General features: G+C 47.6%; 1 protein-coding gene across 2 annotated transcripts in view; it reads right to left on the minus strand.

Annotated features, from left to right (window-relative positions):
• LOC135225862 (lysosomal acid glucosylceramidase-like) overlaps positions 1-20,772 on the minus strand; it is a 97,300-nt gene extending 76,528 nt beyond the window's left edge. Inside the window, exon 1 of one of the 2 annotated variants that reach the window (XM_064265410.1) lies at positions 20,596-20,772. In XM_064265410.1, the coding sequence (XP_064121480.1) occupies positions 20,596-20,680 (85 nt within the window). In that variant the 5' untranslated portion in view covers positions 20,681-20,772. Of the gene's footprint in view, positions 1-15,433; positions 15,587-20,595 lie in introns of those variants that run through there. The other variant, XM_064265411.1, reaches the window with a different exon arrangement.
• Between the last annotated feature and the right edge of the window lie 476 nt (positions 20,773-21,248).

A 21,248-nucleotide genomic window follows, 5' to 3' on the forward strand; every position in this document is an offset into this window, starting at 1 on the left:
ATTGCGAGAATCCCCGTTAATCAGAGACCTAAGTCCATGATTGTTGGGCAGAGATACGGTTCGGTAGTCAATCAAACCAGGGGAGAGAGAGACGTAACCGACCGTACATCTCCGAGACCTAGCTGATACTGAGCCGCTATCAGGCAGTTCAATACGCAGTAGCTCTCGGTGACTCGTCATCCTGAGTTGCCAGGTAATCCATTATTCCACGAAGGAATGCGTTTGGCTAGAAACCATCGAGCATAAAGAATACGCTCGAGCAATTATATTTAACCGAAACGGATTTCGGTAAATACAAAAAGCTGATTTGGTGTTGTCATGACAATCCAAGTATCTAAAATCGAAACTGATAACTGCTGGGAGGTTGCAGGCAACCCGAGTTGCAGTCAATTAAGATACAATTCGTCTCGGTCACAAACCGTAGAGTTAACTACGGTATGCGCCTACCCCCGGACAATTCAACTGTTAAAAGAATCATGTCGCGAGGGTATACGTAGTATATTTGTAGGTTCTGTACCACGACCTCCATCCTAAATTCTTTTCCTCTCGAGGAATGAGAACAAGGATTGGAGATCGACCGCCTTCGTTCTCTAGTCAAGAGAGTGAAGGAGAAGTCTTTCCCAAAGGAAAGCTTCAATGGTGAACAGAATACCGAAGACGATAGTTTCAAGCCAAACTGGAAGTTCCCGTCCGTTCTTCTCTATTCCAGTTAATCGCCTACTGTGAGATACTCTTCTTTCAGCAGCAGTCTTCTTCCAAATGCTAGAAATTACAGGAATTCGAGCATAAGCGAGGTTCCCGATTATCGTGTAACAATTATCGGGGATTCTCGCTCACTTTTGGACCGTTGGTCTCGCCTAAGTGTTTGGAGATCGTGTTAAAAAACTCGAACACTGAGTGCGCTAGAAATTCCGTAGAATTCTAAGCACTCTGCGAAACCCCCCACCGAATTCGTCAAACGATATCGGCTGGTGGTGGTCCTCTCGATTCCCGTAGAAATCGAGAAAGGGGCAGGATCCCTCCTCAACGACCGGGGCTTACATCAGGTAGGACCGAAGGTCCCCCCGGTAGCACAGCCCCTAACGTGGGATCTTACAGAGAAATCTCTGTCTCCCTCCCTTTCCCTCGTAGCCGTAAGGAGAGAGGGAATGGGGGAGGAATTGGATACTGGCTCGCCTTCCCAGCAGAACTAGCAGTTGGAGAAGAAAAGGAGCAGCCATCGCCTTACGGCGATGGCCTCTCAGAGCCTGGGAAAACGTATCGTCAGGAGAAAACGTTTTCCCGAGGAGGGTTACGACAACTCATACTGTAGGTAAGGGTCTGCCCGCCACTGTGAACGTCGTCTGGGTGGGGCTGATCGACACCTGACAGGAGAGAGCCGATACCGTCCTCCGACTCATTCCAGTCCTCGTCGAGGTCGAAACCTCAGAAGGACTGAAGTATTCAAATACGGTGTCCGAAGACACGTAGAAACGCCTCTGTCGCAGTAGAGGAGGTGAAGTAGCTTGTTCGACCGGCCAGAAATGAGAGAGCCTTCTTGTCCGGAGACGAGAGACTACCTGGTTCAACACAGTCGGCAAGCTTCGATCGCGGCAGACCCACCGTCGATTTGGGTTCCCTCTCGGGCCCCAAAACGACTCGAAGCCGAGACGTGGCTCTGCTGGTGGGAGCGGCGATCCTTCCCCGAGGTCGTTGTGCTGACGAATCAGCGCCATAACCTCGGCAAAGTCCTTCCTGGATCTCGGAAGTCACAGCATCTTGCAGAGTGGGACCGTTAAGCCCTTCGAACAAGAGCATATTCCGAGAACCTTCCTCCTAAGAAGGGGGAACAGCGACAGCCCTCTCGGTCTTCTCCATCCACTTGCGCATACGTCCTGGCCGGTCCAAGAACCATGCCTGGCACGTAGGGCGTCGTGGTGGGATCATGAGGGGCGCACCCCTCACGATCACTCCTCAATACCTCGCTCCTCCCGGTGTAACCCGAGGAGGTTGAAGGTACAGGAGAGGCAGACCTGACGCTCCCTCCTCGCTCGCTGGCAGAACCAGCAGGCTTGGAGGGCTGCAGGCGATCGTCAACCCGCGGTGGCGATCGAGCTGCAGGCCTGGTCGAACCGTCTCGCTGTGGAGAACGGCTGGACTGAGCACAGCGGCCCCGATCTCGAGTGTCAGAAGAGCTGGTGCTGGTTGCTGTACCCGATCGCTCTCTGTGAGAGCGACGGTCAGGCGACCTGCAGGCTCCACTGTCACAGTGAGACCGGTGCTTGTCCTCACGGCACGTCACGTCGCTGGTTCCAGCCGTGGCTGGCACCGGCGAACGGGAGGACCTCTTCCCCAGCCTCAGCCCGTGGCCGGTCGTGGACCGTCACGTCCCCGGGTAGCCACTGGTCGCGCGAGAGCGAGAAGCTGGTCTGGTGAGAGTTCGACGTGAGCGGCTGTCACCAGTCTTCCGCCCCGTGCCGTGAACCTGACGCTGAGCGAGCTCCGAGGTCTGGTTCCTGGCTGCACGGTCGCTGGTAGGCGACGTACACGTCCGGTACCTCCCGCGAACGAGAGGCCGAGACGGCGGACCCTGATGCAGTGGCAGAACCACTGACACCAGGCGAGGAAGTACCGGTGTTAGCCGGTACCCCTCTGGTCCCCGTAGTCTTCTTCCGTCGGAAGAAGAGACGGGCCCCGCTCCGAAGGAGCAGGAGGACCAGCGGAAGGAACCCTCCCGTCCCACCGAGGTGAGACGGGTCCCGAGAAGCTCCCGAGGGAGACTTCTTAGGAGGGAGGAGGCAACCTCTTCTTCCTCGGCTGTGAAGCCTTAGAAGTCGAAGGGGAAGAGGCGGCAGCCGACGACGATGAAGAAGATGAAGACGACAACGACGACACCTTCCTCCTCTTCTTCGTCACCTTCCTCAGGACCGACGTAAGATCTGCCATCCAGGGCGGAGCCGGGGCTGCTGTAGCCGAAGCCAGGGCCAGGGCGGACGCACCTGTACAGACAGACCATAGTCTGGGGTAGTACCACCACGAACAGGGACGAACGTCAGCAGGTATGGGCATACATCAGGAAACAGCAGGCACAGCCAGCACAGCATCGGTAGGGACAGCCAGCGCAGCAACGGAGGGACAGCCAGCGCAGCAACGGCAGGGACAGCCAGCGCAGCAACTGCATGGACAGTCAGCCCAGAATCAGCAGGTACGGCAGGCAGCACCGGAAACACACGGAAGTGGAGCAGCAGCCAGCAACATCCTGGTACCGGCGGGCAGGTCCAGGGGCGAGCTCTAGGGCAGCGGAAGTGTGGTCGCGGCAGCGCGGCAACCACGAGCGGCGGCGGCACGCCCCCCTCTCGGTACGGCGAACGGCACTTCACAGCGGCTGTAGGCAAGACTGTTACCACGTGAGGCGAGACACCAGGTGAGGAGGGACGTCATCACCTGGAGCGTGGTCACCACTCCATGGGTGACCGCAGTAGGCCCAGACATAGAACCGCAGCCCCTGGACACTAGCACGCCCTGCAAAAGGAAGGACGCCCATACCTCACCAAGGTCCACCCTCGTGGCAGTAGCACCTGCGGAAATAACAGTAGTAGCGATTAGTGGGGGGGAAGTCCCCTCGCGCGGGGGGTTGAGCCCTCTCCGAACGAGTGGAAGACCCCGAATACAATTGTACATCGGGCACCGAGCGCCCTCCCCCGCGCTCGACGGATCGGGCGAGGAGAAGAACGCAGATAACCTCCCCCCCCCCCAAGGGGAAGGGCCATCTGTGGGAGCTGAGCGGGGGGGGGGGGTTCTCGTTCCCCACCCCCCCACAGCACCCATGTACCCAACAATAATAATAAGAGCCCGAGAGCAATCGTGCCCTCGGCCCGAATGCAAGGGCATAAGGATCAATTCCCTGACTGAGCGGAACTTGAACCAAATAAATATTGATGCAATCAATAATAAAAGGAATAAAATGAAAAAGAATCTTGCATTACGATTCACTTCACAATGAATAAGGGCTCGGATCGAGCGCATTTGCGCCCTCGGTACCGAGCGCAAGGGTAAAAGGATCCATTCCCGATTATGAATGGAAACCTTGATCCATAATGAATTGATGCAATCAAAATATATATGAAAATGAAAAAGAATACTGCGCTTGCGATTTCACTTCATACAAATAAAAAGGGGAAGGATCAATTCCCGGGAAATAGCGGAAACATGATCCAAGTAAACAATGCAATCTCAATAAAATATGAAAATGACAAAGAACTGCACTTGCGATTTCACTTCATTCAAATAAAAAGGGGAAAGGATCAATTTCCGGGTAAGCTCGGAAACTGATCCAAAATGAGTATTGCTACAATCAAAATAAATATATGAAAATGAAAAAGAATACTGTACTTGCGATTCCACTTCCATACAGAATAAGTTTTCGTGCCGAGCGCATTCGCTCGGCAACGAGCACAGGTCAAAGAAAAAAAAATAAATGAAAAGAGCACTTACTTACGATTTTCATCTACACATTTCCAACCAAAATATACGCTCGGACCGATCGCTCTCCCCGCCCTCGGCACCGAGCATACACAATACGAGGATCATTTCTGGGAAAATGTATTCCCACACTTACGCCCTTCAGTCCCGGCACTCGGGTAATCGGAGGGCGTGGAGAAAAAACCAAGATCCTTTAATTCACAATTGAATTCAATGGAAAATAAATATGAAATGATTGTACTTACAATTCAGTTTCACTAGATAAATAGAAAAAGAAAAAACACAACCATGCGGAAAGCAACGACAATGAAGCGGGCAGAGAGCGATGATACACGTCCACACACAGCAGGCCGAAAGCAAAAGTGATTTGTTACCTCCCAGTGCCGCTGCGCAGCGCGCCTGTCGGACAAGCAGTTAACATACCGAACCCCTTGTTCGAAAGCGTTACGACCTATCCAGCTGCCGCTAGTACCTTCCTATTGTAAAAGGACCGAAGGTTTGTATGCCGTGTCGGAACAAATGAGTATTGCTACAATCAAAATAAATATATGAAAATGAAAAAGAATACTGTACTTCTTGCGATTCCACTTCCATACAGAATAAGTTTTTTGTGGCCGAGCGCATTCGCTCGGCAACGAGCATATAGGTCAAAAAAATATAAATGAAAAGGGCACTTACTTACGATTTTCATCTACACATTTCCAACCAAAATATAAGCTCGGAGCGAGCGCTCTCCCGCCCGAGCATACACAATACGAGGATCATTGGGGAAAATGAATTCCCGCACTTACGCCCTTCAGACCCGGCACTCGGGTAATCGGAGGGCGTGGAGAAACCAAGATCCTTTAATTCACAATTGATTTCAATGGAAATAAATATGAAATGATTGTACTTACAATTCAGTTTCACTAGATAAATAGAAAAAGAAAAACACAACCATGCGAAAGCAACGAAGATGAGCGGGCAGAGAGCGATGATACACGTCTACACGCCAGCAGGCCGAAAGCAAAAGTGATTGTTTACCTCCCAGTCGCGCGCGCGCGCCTGTCGGACAAGCAGTTAACTACCGAACCCCTTGTTCGAAAGCTTACGACCTATCCGGCTGCCGCTAGTACCTTCCTATGTAAAAGGACCGAAGGTGGTTTGTATGCCGTGTCGGAACAACTTATCTTTCCAGGAAATTAAAATTCTAAGGAAATTCAAGTGAACTCGACAGATTTTAAGGAAATTCTAAGGAAATTGGCATTCAAATTTGATTACTGGGAAAGATCATATTTAGTATAGCTAAAAAGATTAAATACTCCATACTGAGTCTGAGAGAGAATAATGAGAAACATGCCTACACTGTTACATTAATACACCACTGTAAGAGAGTAGATAGGGATGTAGACATTTTCAAATGGTGGCAATGTCATCCACATCAAGACTTGAAGAAACTGACCAAAGTGGGAGTGGCCCTTCCTGTCACTCAAGCTAGTGTAGAGCATACTTTTTCAGGTTTATGGTATATCCTCGATGGACTTCAGCTAGGGCTCAAAGAGGATATGGTTGAATCTATTATGTTCCTGCATTACAGCACCTAATAAATAATCAAAGGACCAGTTTATGGATGCGAGATTCAGTTTTTACTTAAAAGAGCAATGAGTGAAAATAATGAATCTTTTTGTTCATCTGTATGTGGAAGCTAATTTTTTTTTTATGATATTTCTACACCCAAAAATTTTATCAAAAGACTTGTGTTTATTAATATGAATTAATGTGAATTTCAACAAATCAGTGAATGAAGATAATGAAGTTTTTGTTTATATATCTGTGTACATTTGAGTCTATTCATAATGAAGTACGAAGTCAAGGTTGACATCTCCTTAGTATTTCCTATTACTATAGCATATTATAGGTTTAATTGCTTTGATTAATTATAGTTCTATGATAAAAATGCAAATGCGTATATTATATGTAGGTTCAAAAGGGCTGCACATGCTAACATAGGAGCAAAATGACAATTTGTCGAAAATTGCATTTTTCCTAACTATACAACCTGAGGTCCTTTAACAATAGGAAGTAGCTAGCGGCAGCTGGAACGGTCGTAAGCTTCGAACAAGGGGAGAACGGTAGTTAACTGCTTGTCCGATTGTCGCGCGGCTGGGAGGTAAACAAATCACTTTTGCTTTTGGCCCATGCAAAATAGCGAGAGTGAGGGGTGGCATGAGGAGGGACTATATGTAAAGGACTCAGGTTTGTATAGTTAGGAAAAATGCAATTTTCGACAAATTGTCATTTGTTCCGATACGTAATACTGTACAAACCATCGGTCCTTTAACAATAGGAAGACTCACTTCTTGGTGGGAGGAATCTGAGTCTTTGATGAACAGATGGCGGGTGTTCGTCCATCCCTGGAATGCCTCCCTGGTCGTAAGAGCGAGGGAGGGATCCAAGCCTCTGTCCGTTATTGATCGGGGTGTGCACCGCAGGATCAATGGTCAGACCTCTGGGCCGAGTACTAAGAGGAGAGGCAAGCGTATCTCTTCGTACCAGCATTGTAAGAACTTTTCCTGTACATGAGCAAATATAAAGTAATGGGTTTGTCTCATGTAGGCATCCACTTCCTCCCCCTTGTTGGAGAAAGTGGTGGATATACACTCCTATCTCTAATTAAAGAGATAGGATGGAGCTCGGTCGAGTAGCTTACCTGCATCTGACTCCCTTCCAGCGTGGTAACGACCGTATCCCTCTGCCCACAGGTAGAGGTAGAGAAAGATGGTGAAGAGAAGCCAGTCACACTCTCATTCGCACATTCATTCTCCCAGTCATACCAGGAATCGATGCTGTTCTGCCTGCTCGGGTGCTGGGTAAGCTTACACAACGTGTTGAGCAGCCACCACAGGTCCCAAGGAAAAAGTATCCAAGGACTTGTGGGCAATATCCCGAAGGTAGAAGGACGTGAAGGTTGGTCTGGTTGGCCCAGACACCTGCCTTCAGGACCTGCGCCACGGAGAAGTTCTTACGAAACGCTAAGTGGAGGGTCCGATACCTCTGACTTCGTGGGCTCTCGGTCGGAGCGTACGGATGTCGTCGCTACCATCAGCCTCGTACGCTCTCCTGATCACCTCACGCAGCCAGAAAGAAAGCGTGTTCTTGGAAACTTCTTCTTGGTAACCCCAGTGCTAACGAAGAGGCGTCGACACTCAGGCCTGAGGTGTCGAGTTCTCTTCAGATAGCGCCGTAGCGCCCTCACAGGACAAAGCAGCATCTCATCCGCATCGTTATCGGTGAAGTCCAGAGGGAGGGGATCGTGAAAGACTCGAACCTGTCGTCAGGGATCGACGGATTCTGAGTCTTGACTACGAAGTTCGGGACGAAATCGAGCGTCACAGATCCCCAGCCTCTGGTGTGTTTTAACATCATAAGAAAGACCATGTAGTTCCCCTACTCTCTTCGCCGATGCCAGGGCCAGCAAGAAGAGGGTCTTGAGGGTCAGATCCCTGTCCTGACGACTCTCGGAGTGGCTCGAAGGGTCTTCGAGTCAAACTCCTAAGGACGAGAGTCACATCCCACGCGGGGGCCTGAGTTCCCTGGGTGGGCAAGACCTTTCGAAGCTCCTCATTAGCAAGGAGATCTCGAACGAGTTCGAGATGTCCAGTCCCCTCAGTTTTAGGACGAGAGCCAGGGCGGCTCTATATCCTTTAACTGTGGGTACTGAGAGGAGCTTCTCTCCGGCGAAGAAACACGAGGAAATCCGCTACCTGCTGAAGAGTGGCTCTGAGAGGAGACAGACCCTGTCTACGACACCAACCATTCTTCCCCTGGTACACAGCTGCAGAGGACTGTCGGACGTGTCCAGCCATCTCTGTTGCTGCGCTACGAGAAAAGCCTCTCGTTCGCAAGAGATGGTGGATAACAGCCAGCCGTGAAGTTGAAGGGACTGGACTGCTTGTGGTACCGTTCTACGTGTGGCTGGGCTAGAAGGTTGTGCCAATTGGGTAGCTCTCTCGGTGCGTCCGCAAGAAGAGCCAGCAGGTCCGGATACCAAACGGCTTGAGGCCGTTTGGAGCCACCAGGATCATTCTGAGATTGGGAGTGACCAGCGCTCGACTGATCACTTTCCGAATCAGACAGAAGAGGAAAGGCGTAGGCGAAGAGGTTGTCCCAGGGGTGTTGGAGAGCGTCCTCTGCAGCTGCCCATGGGTCCGGCACGGCCGAAAAGAAAACCTGAAGTTTTCTGTTGGCCGCGGTGGCGAACAGGTCTACGATCCGGTCGCCCCCACAGGTTGAAGAGCCTTTCCGCCACGTCTGGTGTAGAGACCCATTCGGTCCCTATCACCTGATCCCGACGGCTGAGCTTGTCCGCTACTACATCCTCTTGCCTGGAATGTAGTGTGCTGACAGCTCTATCGAGTGAGCCGTGGCCCACTCGTGCACCTGCACCGTCAACTGATGGAGCGGAAGAGACACTAGCCCCCCCTGCTTGTTGACATATGCCACTACCGTGGTGTGTCGCACATCAACACCACTGAGTGTCCCACCAAGCGGTCCTGAAATTCTCGGAGAGCGTTGAACGCTGCCTTGAGTTCCAGGACATTGATGTGAAGGTGCTTTTCGTGATGGTCCCACACACCTGCAGCCAGCAACTCCTCCAGGTGTGCGCCCCACCCTCGGTCGATGCGTCTGAGAACAGAAGCATCCTCCGGGGGGGGAGTGCGTATGGGCACTCCTCTTAAGAGGTCTTGTCGTCGAGCCACCAGGCTAGGTCCTGCCTCACCTTGTCCGTGAGAGCCACGGGAAAGTAAGGAGGATCCTTGGCCTGAGACCAACTCTCCTTAGCCTCCACTGGAGAGACCGCAGGTGGAAGACGCCCGTGAGGGGACTAACTTCTCGAGTGACGACAGATGGCCGATCACGACTTGCCATTGCTGTGCTGCCTGTTCCTGCCGAGACAGGAACCGGCCGGCTGCCTCCCTGAATTTGCTGATACGCAAGTCTGCGGGAAACGACCTGCCCTGCTACCGTGGTCTATCAGCATACCCGGTACTTCATCTTCTGCTTGGGTTCGAGATCGGACTTCTCGTAGTTATCACGATCCCCAGATCGTGACAAAACTTGAGGAGTCGATCTCTGTCCTGCAGCAACTGCGAGCGGGAGCTCGCCAGGATTAGCCAATCGTCGAGATACCTCAGAAGACGTATCCCGTGCGAATGGGTGGGCCCAAGCTGGACACCAGAGTGAACACTCGCGTGAACACCTGTGGGCGGTTGAGAGACCGAAACAAAGTGCCCTGAATTGGTACACGTCCGTCGAAGATGAAGCGGAGGTACTTTCTGGAGGACTGATGGATGGGTATTTGAAAATACGCGTCCTTCAAGTCCACTGAAAGCATGAAATCGTTCCCCCTGATCGAGTCGAGCACCGAGCGTGCCGACTCCCATCGTGAACCGCGTCGTGCGAACGAAGCGGTTCAGGGGAGAGAGGTCTATCACCGGACGCCAGCCCCCCGATGCCTTCTTCCACTAGGAAGAGGCGGCTGTAAAAGCCCGTGACTGTCCTCCACGAGTTTCTACAGCTCGTTTCGCCAGCATGGTCTTGATCTCCTGTCGAAGAGCGTTGTCCTTTGATGATCCCCGGACATAGGTCTGTAGATGGACCGGTTTGGAGATGAGGGGGGCGGGGGGGGCCGAGACTAACGAAGGGTAGTAGATATCCCTCCCGAAGGGACGTCTACTATCCAGTTCTCGGCGCCGTAGCGCTGCCAAGTCGACCCAATGGCTCGCCAGGCACCCCCCACAATTCCGGCAGCAGGTGAGGGGGAACGCCGTCCCTAGCGTTTCCCTCCTCGTTTCGACTTCTTCCCACACCTCCTCGGGGAAAGGAGGGTTGGGAGGAGGGCTGATTACGGCCTCCTTTAGCAGACGTCGAAAAACAGCAGGAGTCTTCACACGGGGCTTGGACGGTGCAACCGTCTTCGTCGCCGTGGAAGCGCTAGCCAAGCTCTTTGGCTTGGCCGCAGTCGCTCGAGATTGCCCAGTAACCTTCGAGACTGCCTGGTGAACTAAGCGGTCATGTCATCAGTGCGCCGCCTTTCCACCGCAGCGTCCACCATCTCTCCGGGAAAGAGAGCTGGGGAACTCCTAATTGGTCCATTGCGAAGCCCGAGTGCCGCCTCACGCCCGGCCCCCTTGGTCACTCGGGTAAGGACTGCGTCCCTACGTCGAAGAACCAAGTTGTCCCACAGGTTAGCAGTCTGATGGGCGAGGTAAGAGATCGCTCTTCTCCAGGACTGGCACAGTCTCCTGAAAGAAGCGTCGTCTTCGAGAGCAGAACTCCCAGAGCCGCCGCTACTTTGGATATTGTGAGGGACCACAAATCCAACCAAGAGACTGCCTGGAACGCTGCATAGCGGTAGATTCCAGGGCAAGTGCCTCCTGCTGCGAGAACAGAGGTTTCTCCGACAGGAGCTGCTGCAGGGACACACCTGGAGTCAGCCTCGCTAACTCCGGGGTTAACCTGTTTCGGCAGTATCGGGTCTTTCCGAAGGCACGTAGTAATCGCCTCTGACGCTGTAGAGGAGGAGGAAGCAGCTTAGAAGACCGTCCGGATTTCAGCGAATCCTCCCGTCCTGAGACGAGATTCTCAACTTGATCCAGGACTGAGTCTGCAAGCTCTGATCGCAAGGTAACCCCACCATCATTTTGGGTTCCCTCTTAGGACCCCAAAATGACTCGAGCCGGGACGTGGGCTCTGCCGGTCGGTAGCGGCGATCCTTCCGCAAGGTCATTATGCTGACGAATCAGCTTAATGACCTCTGCAAAGTTCCTCTGTATCTCGGGAGTGACTGCGTCTTGTGGAGTAGGACCGTCCAGTCCCTCCAGCAAGAACAGATCCCGTGATACTCCTCTTCAGAAGGAGGAACAGCGGCAGACCCCTGACGGTCACCTCCAACTACTTGCGCGTATGTTCTGGTCGGTCCTAAAACCGTGCCTGAGCCATACGGCGTCATAGCGGGATCGCGAGCGGCGCACCTCCTTCGTGATCACTCCTCGGTACCTCGCTCCTCCCGGTGTAGCCCGAGGAGGTTGAAGGTACGGGAGAGGCAGACCTGACGCTCCCCCCTCGCTCGCTGGCAGGACCAGCGTGCGTGGAGGGCTGCTGCTGATCGTTCAACCCGCGACGATCGAGCAGCAGGCCTAGCCTTGACCGCTCGCCTGGGGCGAGAGGCTCGGCTGAGAACGTCGACGCTGATCTCTAGCGTCAGGCGAGCTGTTGCTGGTTACCGTCTCCGCCCGGTCCCTATGGGAGCGGCGGTCAGGTGACCTGCTAGGCTCTCTGTTGCGGCGAGACCGGCCAGCGTCTCGGCGCGTCGAGCCGCTTGTACCAGCCGTGGCTGGTACCGACGGCCGCGGGGACCCCTTCCTCGCCTCAACCCGTGGCTGGTCAGCGACCGTCACGTCAACCCGAGCAGCCAGTTGGTCGCTGCGAGAGCGTCCACTGGCCTGGCGAGAGTCGTGTGCACGACTCTCGCCAGTCTTCTGCTCCGCGCCGCTGTCTTGGACGGCGAGCGAGCTCGGGTACGTCAAGACTTTGGCTGGACGGTCTCCCGTGGAAGAGCGTCCACTCGGTACTTCTCGCGAACGAGAAGCGGCCGAGACGGAACCTGATTTAGCGGCCAGGACCGCTAACACCAGGTGAGGACGTACCAAAAAAAAGCCGAGGCTGGTACACCTCTGGTCCCCGTCGTCTTCTTCTTTGCAGAGGAAGAGACGGGCCCGTTCCCGAAGGACAGGAGGACCAGCAGAAGAGCTCCCCGACTCGCCTGAGCGAGACGGGCCCTTAGAAGATCCCGAAGGAGTCTTCTTAGGGGGGGGAGGAGGCAGCCTTCTTCTTCTTCGGCTGTTTAGCCTTAGAAGTCGAAGGGGAAGAGGTAGGCAGCAGACGACGAAGACGACGACGACACCTTCCTCTTCTTCCTCTTCTTCTTCGCCAGGCTCCGCAGGACAGACGTCAGGTCTTCCATCCAGGAGGGAGCCGGGGCAGTTGCCGAAGCAACAGGGCCCGACTGCACCTGTCCGGAAAGACCTGAGACTGTAACAGCACCACCAACAGCAGGAACGACAGGAACAGGTCCAGGAACAGCAGGAACAGCATGCACATTATCTGAAAAGGAAGGAGCAGCAGGGACAGCAACAGGTACGGCAGGCACGGCAGGAACCACAGGAGAGCCAGGCGTCCTGTCGGCAGCTACCGTCATTCTCGGCACTGGCGGCAGGTCTAGGGGTACTCTTGGGGCAGCGGAAGTCCGGGTCGGCAACACAAAGAACCCAGGTGGCGGGTGGCACCGTCCTCTTTGGTACGGCAGTAATAGGTTTGTGTATTGCAGCCGTGTGGGTGTCTACCGTCATTACATGTGGTGTATCACCAAGTGCGGTGGCATGTCATACGCTGGTGTAGATATGGTGGTAGTGGTAGTGGTTACCGTACCATGAGTGACCACTGCCGACCCCGCCAACCGCTGAATCAACCCCTGGATACTAGGCACTCCCCTGCAGTCCCAGCGACTCACACCTGTCCCAGGTCGTCCTTCGCTGATGGCACACCTGCGGAAGCAACAGTCGGGTTAGTCAGAGGGGTTTCCTCGCGCCTGGGGGAGAAGAACCCCACCCAGAGCGGACGGAAGACCCCGAATACAACTGGACGTCCGGGTAGCGGGCGCCCTCCTCCACACTCGACGGATCGAGAGAGGAGAAGGACTCCGCTACCCCCCCCGCAGGGGAAGGCGCGAAACGTGGGGGCTGGCCGGGGGGCAGGAAAGAAGACGAAGTGTCCGTTACCAAAGGAGTCACTGGACTTTCCAATGACTTCTTTGGCGGCCTAAGTCTCTTCCTGCCCTCGTACAGAACCCACTGCGCCTCGGACCAATTCATACATGTTACACATGGCTCGTTGCGGGAGCATTCTCCCGCCCCCGACAACGAGTACAAACTTCGTGTGGATCCACATCCACAAATGATCTGAATCTGCCGCATTTACGCCCTCCAGCCCGGGACACACTCTACGGGCGACTGGGGGGCGCGGCGAAATCTCCATTTCTTGATCACTCATTATTGCAATGAAAAAAGAAATGTAAAAGTACTTACAATCATATACTCTCAATTACACTAGGAAAAAAGAGGGCTGATACTCAAAGCAAACGACAAAGCGGGCAGAGCGATGACGAGCACGTCCTATCCTCACACGGCCGAAAGCAAAAGTGATTTGTTTACCTCCCAGTCGCGCTGCGCGCAACGATCGGACAAGCAGTTAACTACCGTTCTCCCCTTGTTCGAAGCTTACGACCGTTCCAGCTGCCGCTAGCTACTTCCTATTGTAAGGACCGATGGTTTGTATTACGTATCGGAACAAACTAATTGAAAAAACAATTATAGTTGACCCGCCTTCCATTCTCATTTTGTATGCCTAATAAAGTTTTGCAGCCTTCACCTCAGGCTCTGGAAACTTCCAGAATGTGATAAAATGGTAAACCTACTTGAAAATAAAAATAAAATTCTCTCTCTCTCTCTCTCTCTCTCTCTCTCTCTATGACACACACACATACTTAACATAGTACTTATAGTAATCCCCACTAACAGCAAAAAGTTAAAAAACACAATATAGTAGCCTAAGTGAGTATTGAAAGGAGGAGGAACTGTTTCCAATATAATATTATTGATTAGTTTTCACTGAAATGTAATGGCAGAGGTACGAAATCAGGTACAAAATTACAGTACGAAATTTTCCTTTATCATACCAGTATGGTATGGTTCTCTAGGTATGGTATGAAATTACAGTATGATATTTTTAAGCTATCGGAATTACGATATTTTTTCCATACCGTACCGTACTGCCACCCTAGCTTATAAGGGAATGAACAATGTGCAGTCTTCATTGGATTAGGTGAGATGGAGGTAACCCATTACTCACCTATCAGCCATCAATTATGAACCCTGTTCCCAATCTTCAACTACTTTTCAAGCTTGTGTATTCTATGGTAGTTTCAGAAATACAATGGCTTGTATTCTCATAAAAACAAAAATTATTTTGATGAGAAAGTTCATATTTGGATATGTGAATGCAATGAAAACACAGTCTAGCCTGCTGATTAGGCAGGTGATCTTTTAATATGAAGTCCAAGGTTTTCTGATAGTTTGGATGTAACTTCTATGACTTTAACTTGAAAAGAATACTTTACTTGGCTGCATATAGGTTCTGAAAACAGATTACTTAAAAAGTAAGTGATTCAAAATGTGAAAAAGGATCTTTTAACAGTTTTTATGTGAATATGATAAATCTGACACTTATTTCTATAAACAAATTGTTGGTTAACCCATTGCAATTATCATGAAACTTAAACCACAAAGCTAGACCAAAGAAGAATACCATAGTCTATGGGACAAAGTAAGTTTTTTCTTGAGTGGGGATAAGGAACAAGGGGAATAAAATGTTAGCAAGGTGTGTAAATAAGCACATATTGTTTATGATTTGGGGCTCCCTAGGTCAGATTACATGGGGGGAGAAGGTTTACAGGGTTTAGCCTTACCAAACAGGTACAGCAGCACCAAGCACCCTAGGTTAGGTCAAGTTAAGGAAGGGCATTTGTATACTGCATTACATATCATCATTAGGTTACATCAAGGAAGGGTTTTGGCTATGTACTGCATTACTGTAGGGGAAACAACCAACTGGACTAGCTGATCCAGTTTTGACCGCATGTGGATCCACCCTCCGAAAAAGTACTTTAACACGTCCTGACACCGGAGATGGGCACCAGTCACGAGTTGTCGATGATAAGAGCAAGAGCTCGAGACCTCTACTCTCCTTTTGAAGTAAGTATTTTCTTCAAAGTTAGAAATTAAGGTCATATTTTAAGATTAAACAGAGGTTAATGGAAGTCTAGTCATGTGCAGTGCAAACATACCTCCATGATGCTTTCAAAATTTTTACTTACAACACCAAATACTCAGAAGATTGACGCCATCTCGATGTTTGCGGAGTCACTTGTGTCAACAAACTTCCTATTTCCTGTGCTAAATCCGCACACCACCTGTACCCATAGACGCTGGGGCACTTTCTTCACAACATCGTCAACAATGACACCAGCTACCTGATACATCCAAGGAAACTACGATTTTTCGGTAGAAAGAAGAAGAAGCATGCACTAGATAATTATTTAAATAAATAGTTAAACAGCAGTACTATAAGGTCATGAATTGCATAAATTCTTTACATATTCATGATTATTAATTTGAAAATATTCATTGTTGTCAAAGTAACTAGATTCCTGACTCAAATACGTATCAACAGTTTTGCTGTGAACAGTACCTACAGCGTTGTTCTCGTTCTCCTATTGTTTATCAGTGTTACCAATTGGTATGTGTTTACCCTCCAAACTGGGTATAAGACTTACAAAAAACCAGGGAAATAAGTGAAATTAGCGTATCTATTTGTAGTATATATACATATTAAAGCAATTTTCTCATTATTGCATTACTATGATAACTAGAATTTATGGAAACAGTTTGTAAATGCATCGGAGTATGTGTGAAGCTCCATTAAATTGGCAACGATGAAATTTTGCTGTCGTCTGCTCTACTTTAGAAATAATTTTTCGGGGTTAATTTGGTTACAAAAAAGGAATAATAGACATGAATTAAAATAAACATTTTGAAGTAACATAAAGTAAAGTTAAACTAAATAATGAGTAAAGTAAACAATTAAGGGAATAGCTTTGCACCTCACAAACAGTATAGTCATGTGCTGCCCGCAACTGTGTTTGTGGAGTGAGCACTTAGGAACCAGGAACAGCAACGTAGTTCAAGTGCAATGTGGAGTGAATCAAGACCAAAATGTGTATATTTACATTCAAATAAGCACTGTGAAGTTTCAGTTGTGATGGCAGTAATGATAAAACCACCGATTATAAGGTAAAAATTAATTTAAGTTCAAACCATGACCCCGGGATTAAGAGGTTTCATACTTTCACTAATATAGGCAACAAAATGTTGTTTTATTGTGCTGATTACAACTGCAATCTTCAGTAAGATCAATAAATGTTACATACGTACGCTAATATTGTGCAAATAAGCGCTGGGAAGGCTGGGAAGGACATGAGATCCATGCCGGTTATGAAAGGCACGATATTGGAATTAAAAACTGCCTTGAAAGCATATTTTACGAAGAGCTCACATGCTTATTTTAGTTCGTATGGCGCTTTCATACCTACTATATCACATTATGTTGACGAAACTTCAATCTTTTGAATGGTATGCTTAAAGATGTAATTGTATTCTTGTTTCACCAATTAAATATCGAGTGAATAAGGCTGATCCACCGGATGACAATGGATCCAAGGCGGTGTTTCCCCCTAATTCCATATGGCCATGGCATAGGTTATACTAGGTATTTGTATTTTTTTTTTCTACCTAGGGGGAAACATCAGTACAGGCCAAACCCTCATCACGGTAGACGGGTCTTATTCACTCGATATTTAATTGGTGAAACATGAATACAATTGCAACTCTAAGCATACCATTTAAAAGACTGAAGTTTCGTCAACATATTGTGATATATGAAAGCCCCATACGAACTAAATAAAAAAGCATGTGAGCTCTTCGTAAATATGTTTTCAAGGCAGTTTTGAAATCCAATATGGCGGCTACGTTTTTCATTGGACGGTTCTCATCAGTGACGGACACCATCTTTCCCAGCCTTCCCAGCACTCATTTGAACAATGTTAGCGTATGTATGTAACGTTTATTGATCTTACTCAAGATTGCAGTTGTAATCAGCACAATTTAAAACAAAAAACATTTTGTTGCCTATATTAGTGAAAGTATGAAACTTGTTATTCCCGGGGTTATGGTTGGAAACTGAATTCATTCTTACCTTGTAATCGGCGGTTTTTATCCTTACTGCCATCACAACTGAAACTCCACAGTGCTTATTTGATTGTTATTATACACATTTTGGTCTCAGTTCACTCCACATTGCACTTTAAACCCGTTGCTGTTCCTGGTTTCTAAGCGCGCGCGCCATAAACACAATTACAAACAGCAGACGACGACAGACGACGACAGACGACGAAACTGCAAAGTTTTATTCCCTAAACTGTTTACTTTACTCGTTATTTAGTTTAAATTTACATTGTTATTTAAAAATTTTGATTTAATTCAGTATATTATCCCTTTTTTGCAACCAAATTACCCCGAAAAATTACAGATATTTCTAACGTAGATAAAATCAAATGTTTCTAACGTTTTCGTACATCTGGCTGCCGAAAACCATAGAGGAACGAATACGGAAAAGTGCATAGAGGAAAGACTACGTTTTTTTTTTTTTTTGCTTTTTTGTTTTTGCTAGCACTTTTCATTGATTTCAGTCTTTATTAGTATTTTGAATTTCTTAAATAATCGTATGCCAGAAATAAATGTAACCTTTAATGTTTGCATGCTAAGAATGGCAAAATCATCGTTGCCACATTAGTGGAGGCTTCACAACATACGCCGTTCCATTATTATAAACTGTTTCCATGAATTCTAGGTTGTCATAGTAATGCAATAATGATAAAATTGCTTTAATATTTATGTATATATACTTCCAATACATAGCCTAATTTCACCAATTTCAACGTTTTGTTTATAGTCTTATACCCAGTGGAGGGTAAGCACATACCGATTGGCCACAGTGAATGTCCCTTCCTATTCCGTCCTCTCTCTCTCTCTCTCTCTCTCTCTCTCTCTCTCTCTCTCTCTCTCTCTCTCTCTCTCTCATTTTTTAAATTTTACATACCTATGTCCTGCTTAACTATTGCGAGCACTAGTAGATGCACCTACATTCATCATTACGACTGAATTAAAACTTGAAAGTATTTAATTAATGCATATACAAGTATGAAATATATTTTCTTGTTCATTTTTCGAATTACGATAAAAGAAACAGAGAGAGAGAGAGAGAGAGAGAGAGAGAGATGAGAGAGAGAGACGGATGACGAGAGAGAGAGTTGAGTGGATCAGTGTATAAATATATCGGTCAATGGGCAGGTAACAACCGAGTGAATCGTTAGATATATCCACCAATGTAAACTACTATTATTAGATAGATAGATGGAAAAATCATAGAAAATAAGTTTAAACTGCAACAACTTTCAGAGAGAGAGAAGGGAAGGTGAAGGAAGGAGAAGGACAGGTGGCGGTGGAGGTGGGGGGAGAGGGGTAGGTGGAGCTGTTTACTGGTGTGTTCCTATCCATTTCTGGATAATGGAGTTTTGGTCTATTAGTACAAGGACAAGTGTAGTTATTCTTTACGATTAGTGATTCACGATACCCTTATAAATTACGGCACTGGGGGTAATGCACTAAAGAAAAATCTCGCTCTGTTACGAGTGTTCGTTACAGAAATAGGTATTGCCCAAAAACGTGCTTGCACTGTCTCTGAAACCCATAGTAGACATGCTGGCTTAGTTGTCAATCAAGTTTTTATAACCAAGTATTTTTTACAAGCTAGCTATTGAATAAATTGTATTTTTCTCAGTCAAAACATATGCCCCTCAATGCTAACTTTCCTCTTTTAAACGACTTTATGGTCATTGCAAATTCGCCCCATAATTTCTTATGGTGCGAAAACAGACAGAGGCCCATGGACCGAAAACGATTGCGTCACACTACGGCGATAATCCAGCAGTAAAACATCTTCATATATCCAAAAAGTAAATAATAAAGATATATATGCGCATTACGATTATAACAATTACATGTATAGCTGATAACAATCTGCACGAATAACTGGTAAACTGTTCTGCAATGACAGTTGAGCATAGCAATTATTTACAATAGGTACGAAAGTCAAGATGTGTGACGTCATAATACAGAACTTGAAGAACGTTCTAATTCAGAAAAATAATTACTTAAATTTGAGTCAGAGTCGAGTTACTTTCAATAACGAATATTTTCAAAATTAATCATCATAAATATGTAAAATATGATGTTTTACTACTTATTTAAAAATTAGCCAAGAGCACGCTTCTCGTCATCTTCTACCCAACAGCTGTTTACGCCTGGCTTGTTGTTGATGAGAAATCGTGTTTCGATTGTTGTGATAAAAGTGCTCCAGCGTCTGTGGTACAAGTGGTGTGCGGAGTTTATCACAGGAAATGGTTAGTTTATTGACACAAGCTACTCCGTAAACATCGAGATGGCGTCAATCTTCTAAATACCTCGAGTTGTAAGTAAAAATGTTGAAAACGCGTTTTTTGGTGTGATTTGCACTACGTTTGAGACCGTTTTCAGTACCCTCTGTTTTAAATCTCTTTAAATCTTAAAATTTGGCCTTAATTTCTAACTTTGGGGAAAATACTTACTTCGAAAGGAGAGTAGAGGTCTTTAGCTCCGTTTCTCACCAACAACAACGTCGCGACTGATGCCCATCTCGGGTGTCAGGACGCGTTATAATGTACTTTTTCGGAGGGTGGCTTGCATTGATGGTAGGCTGCCTGCGTGGCTTGCTGTGATGATCTACCCTATCCTACATCTTTCTCACATGTGAAAATCTTTGGAAATTCTTAGCGATTTGGTCTTTGTTGACATTGTGACGGCATTTTCAGCGACTGTACCATATGGCATAGGGTAACTCATGATACCATTGCACTACACAACCCTTGGGGATGAATGTAAAAACTGGAAATATCATAAACATAAACAAGTCATATTAAAAACCATCAGAAAAAAAGGAGGCAAATACCTACTACCTAGCTATTAGGTATGGTAGCCGACTTGTGGTATCCAGGCCATGGTCGTAGTCTTCAGTTTTACCTTCAGACCTTCATCAACTGGTTTGTGACCATTGTTGTTGTATTTATTAAGACAAAATGTGCGCAGTCTCGATTATTAGTATTATTATAGCATTGGTTACCATTATCTTCAGCTACCTTGGACAAGTAGCTACTACTACCTAGCTACTAGGTAGTATCTTGCCCAGTCATTGCCTCTGCGACAAAGAAGATAGGTAGCCAAGACTGGTGACAGCCGATACCTATAGCCTATTGCCCAGGCAAAGCCATAGCGTTCTAATTTAGAAAAATTCAACTAAAACTAACCATATATTTAAAGTTCTTACCTCCTGTGTCGTAACTGTACACGCAAAATAACTCCAAACTAAAAACACATAACGTCGCTGTCAAAAGACACCTGTCACACTTCATGATTTGAAACTGTAAACAAAACTGTCTACAGATCACAAATAAGACCTAGATGCGATTGTCATGTGATCTTGGTCTATGTCTGCTGAAATCGCGATGACAGGACATTGCGTGCTATGTGCAGCCTTTTTCTAGTTGACTTCAATCTTAGCAGGGATAAAAAAAAACATTTCTTCAACGATGACTCTTTGTTTAACATCGTAAAAGAATATGAACGAAATGCAAGAGCGCTGTTTTAGAAAGAAAATAACCAAACGATAACGAAATAGTATGTTCCCGAGGTAACAAAATATGCATACATACCAATGTAAGGTGTGACGACGTATAAATAACATTACAGATACGAATTTGGTGGTACAGAAAGACAGAATATCATAAAGAGACATACGGGATGAACTGTCACCTGCTTTTTTGTAAAGCTAATGAAGAATAACTCATCTTTTGTTGTTTACTTTGGTTTAATGTACAGCACCCTGGCGGGCCCTTGTACGTTTTCAAAATAAGTTTTTTCTTATATTTTTATAATTGTCTTTTTTAGTGTTTTCTAGTCAGTACGTAGCTCCTGCGGAAT

This window comes from Macrobrachium nipponense, chromosome 13 (assembly GCF_015104395.2).
Source record: "Macrobrachium nipponense isolate FS-2020 chromosome 13, ASM1510439v2, whole genome shotgun sequence".
Lineage (NCBI taxonomy): Eukaryota > Metazoa > Arthropoda > Malacostraca > Decapoda > Palaemonidae > Macrobrachium > Macrobrachium nipponense.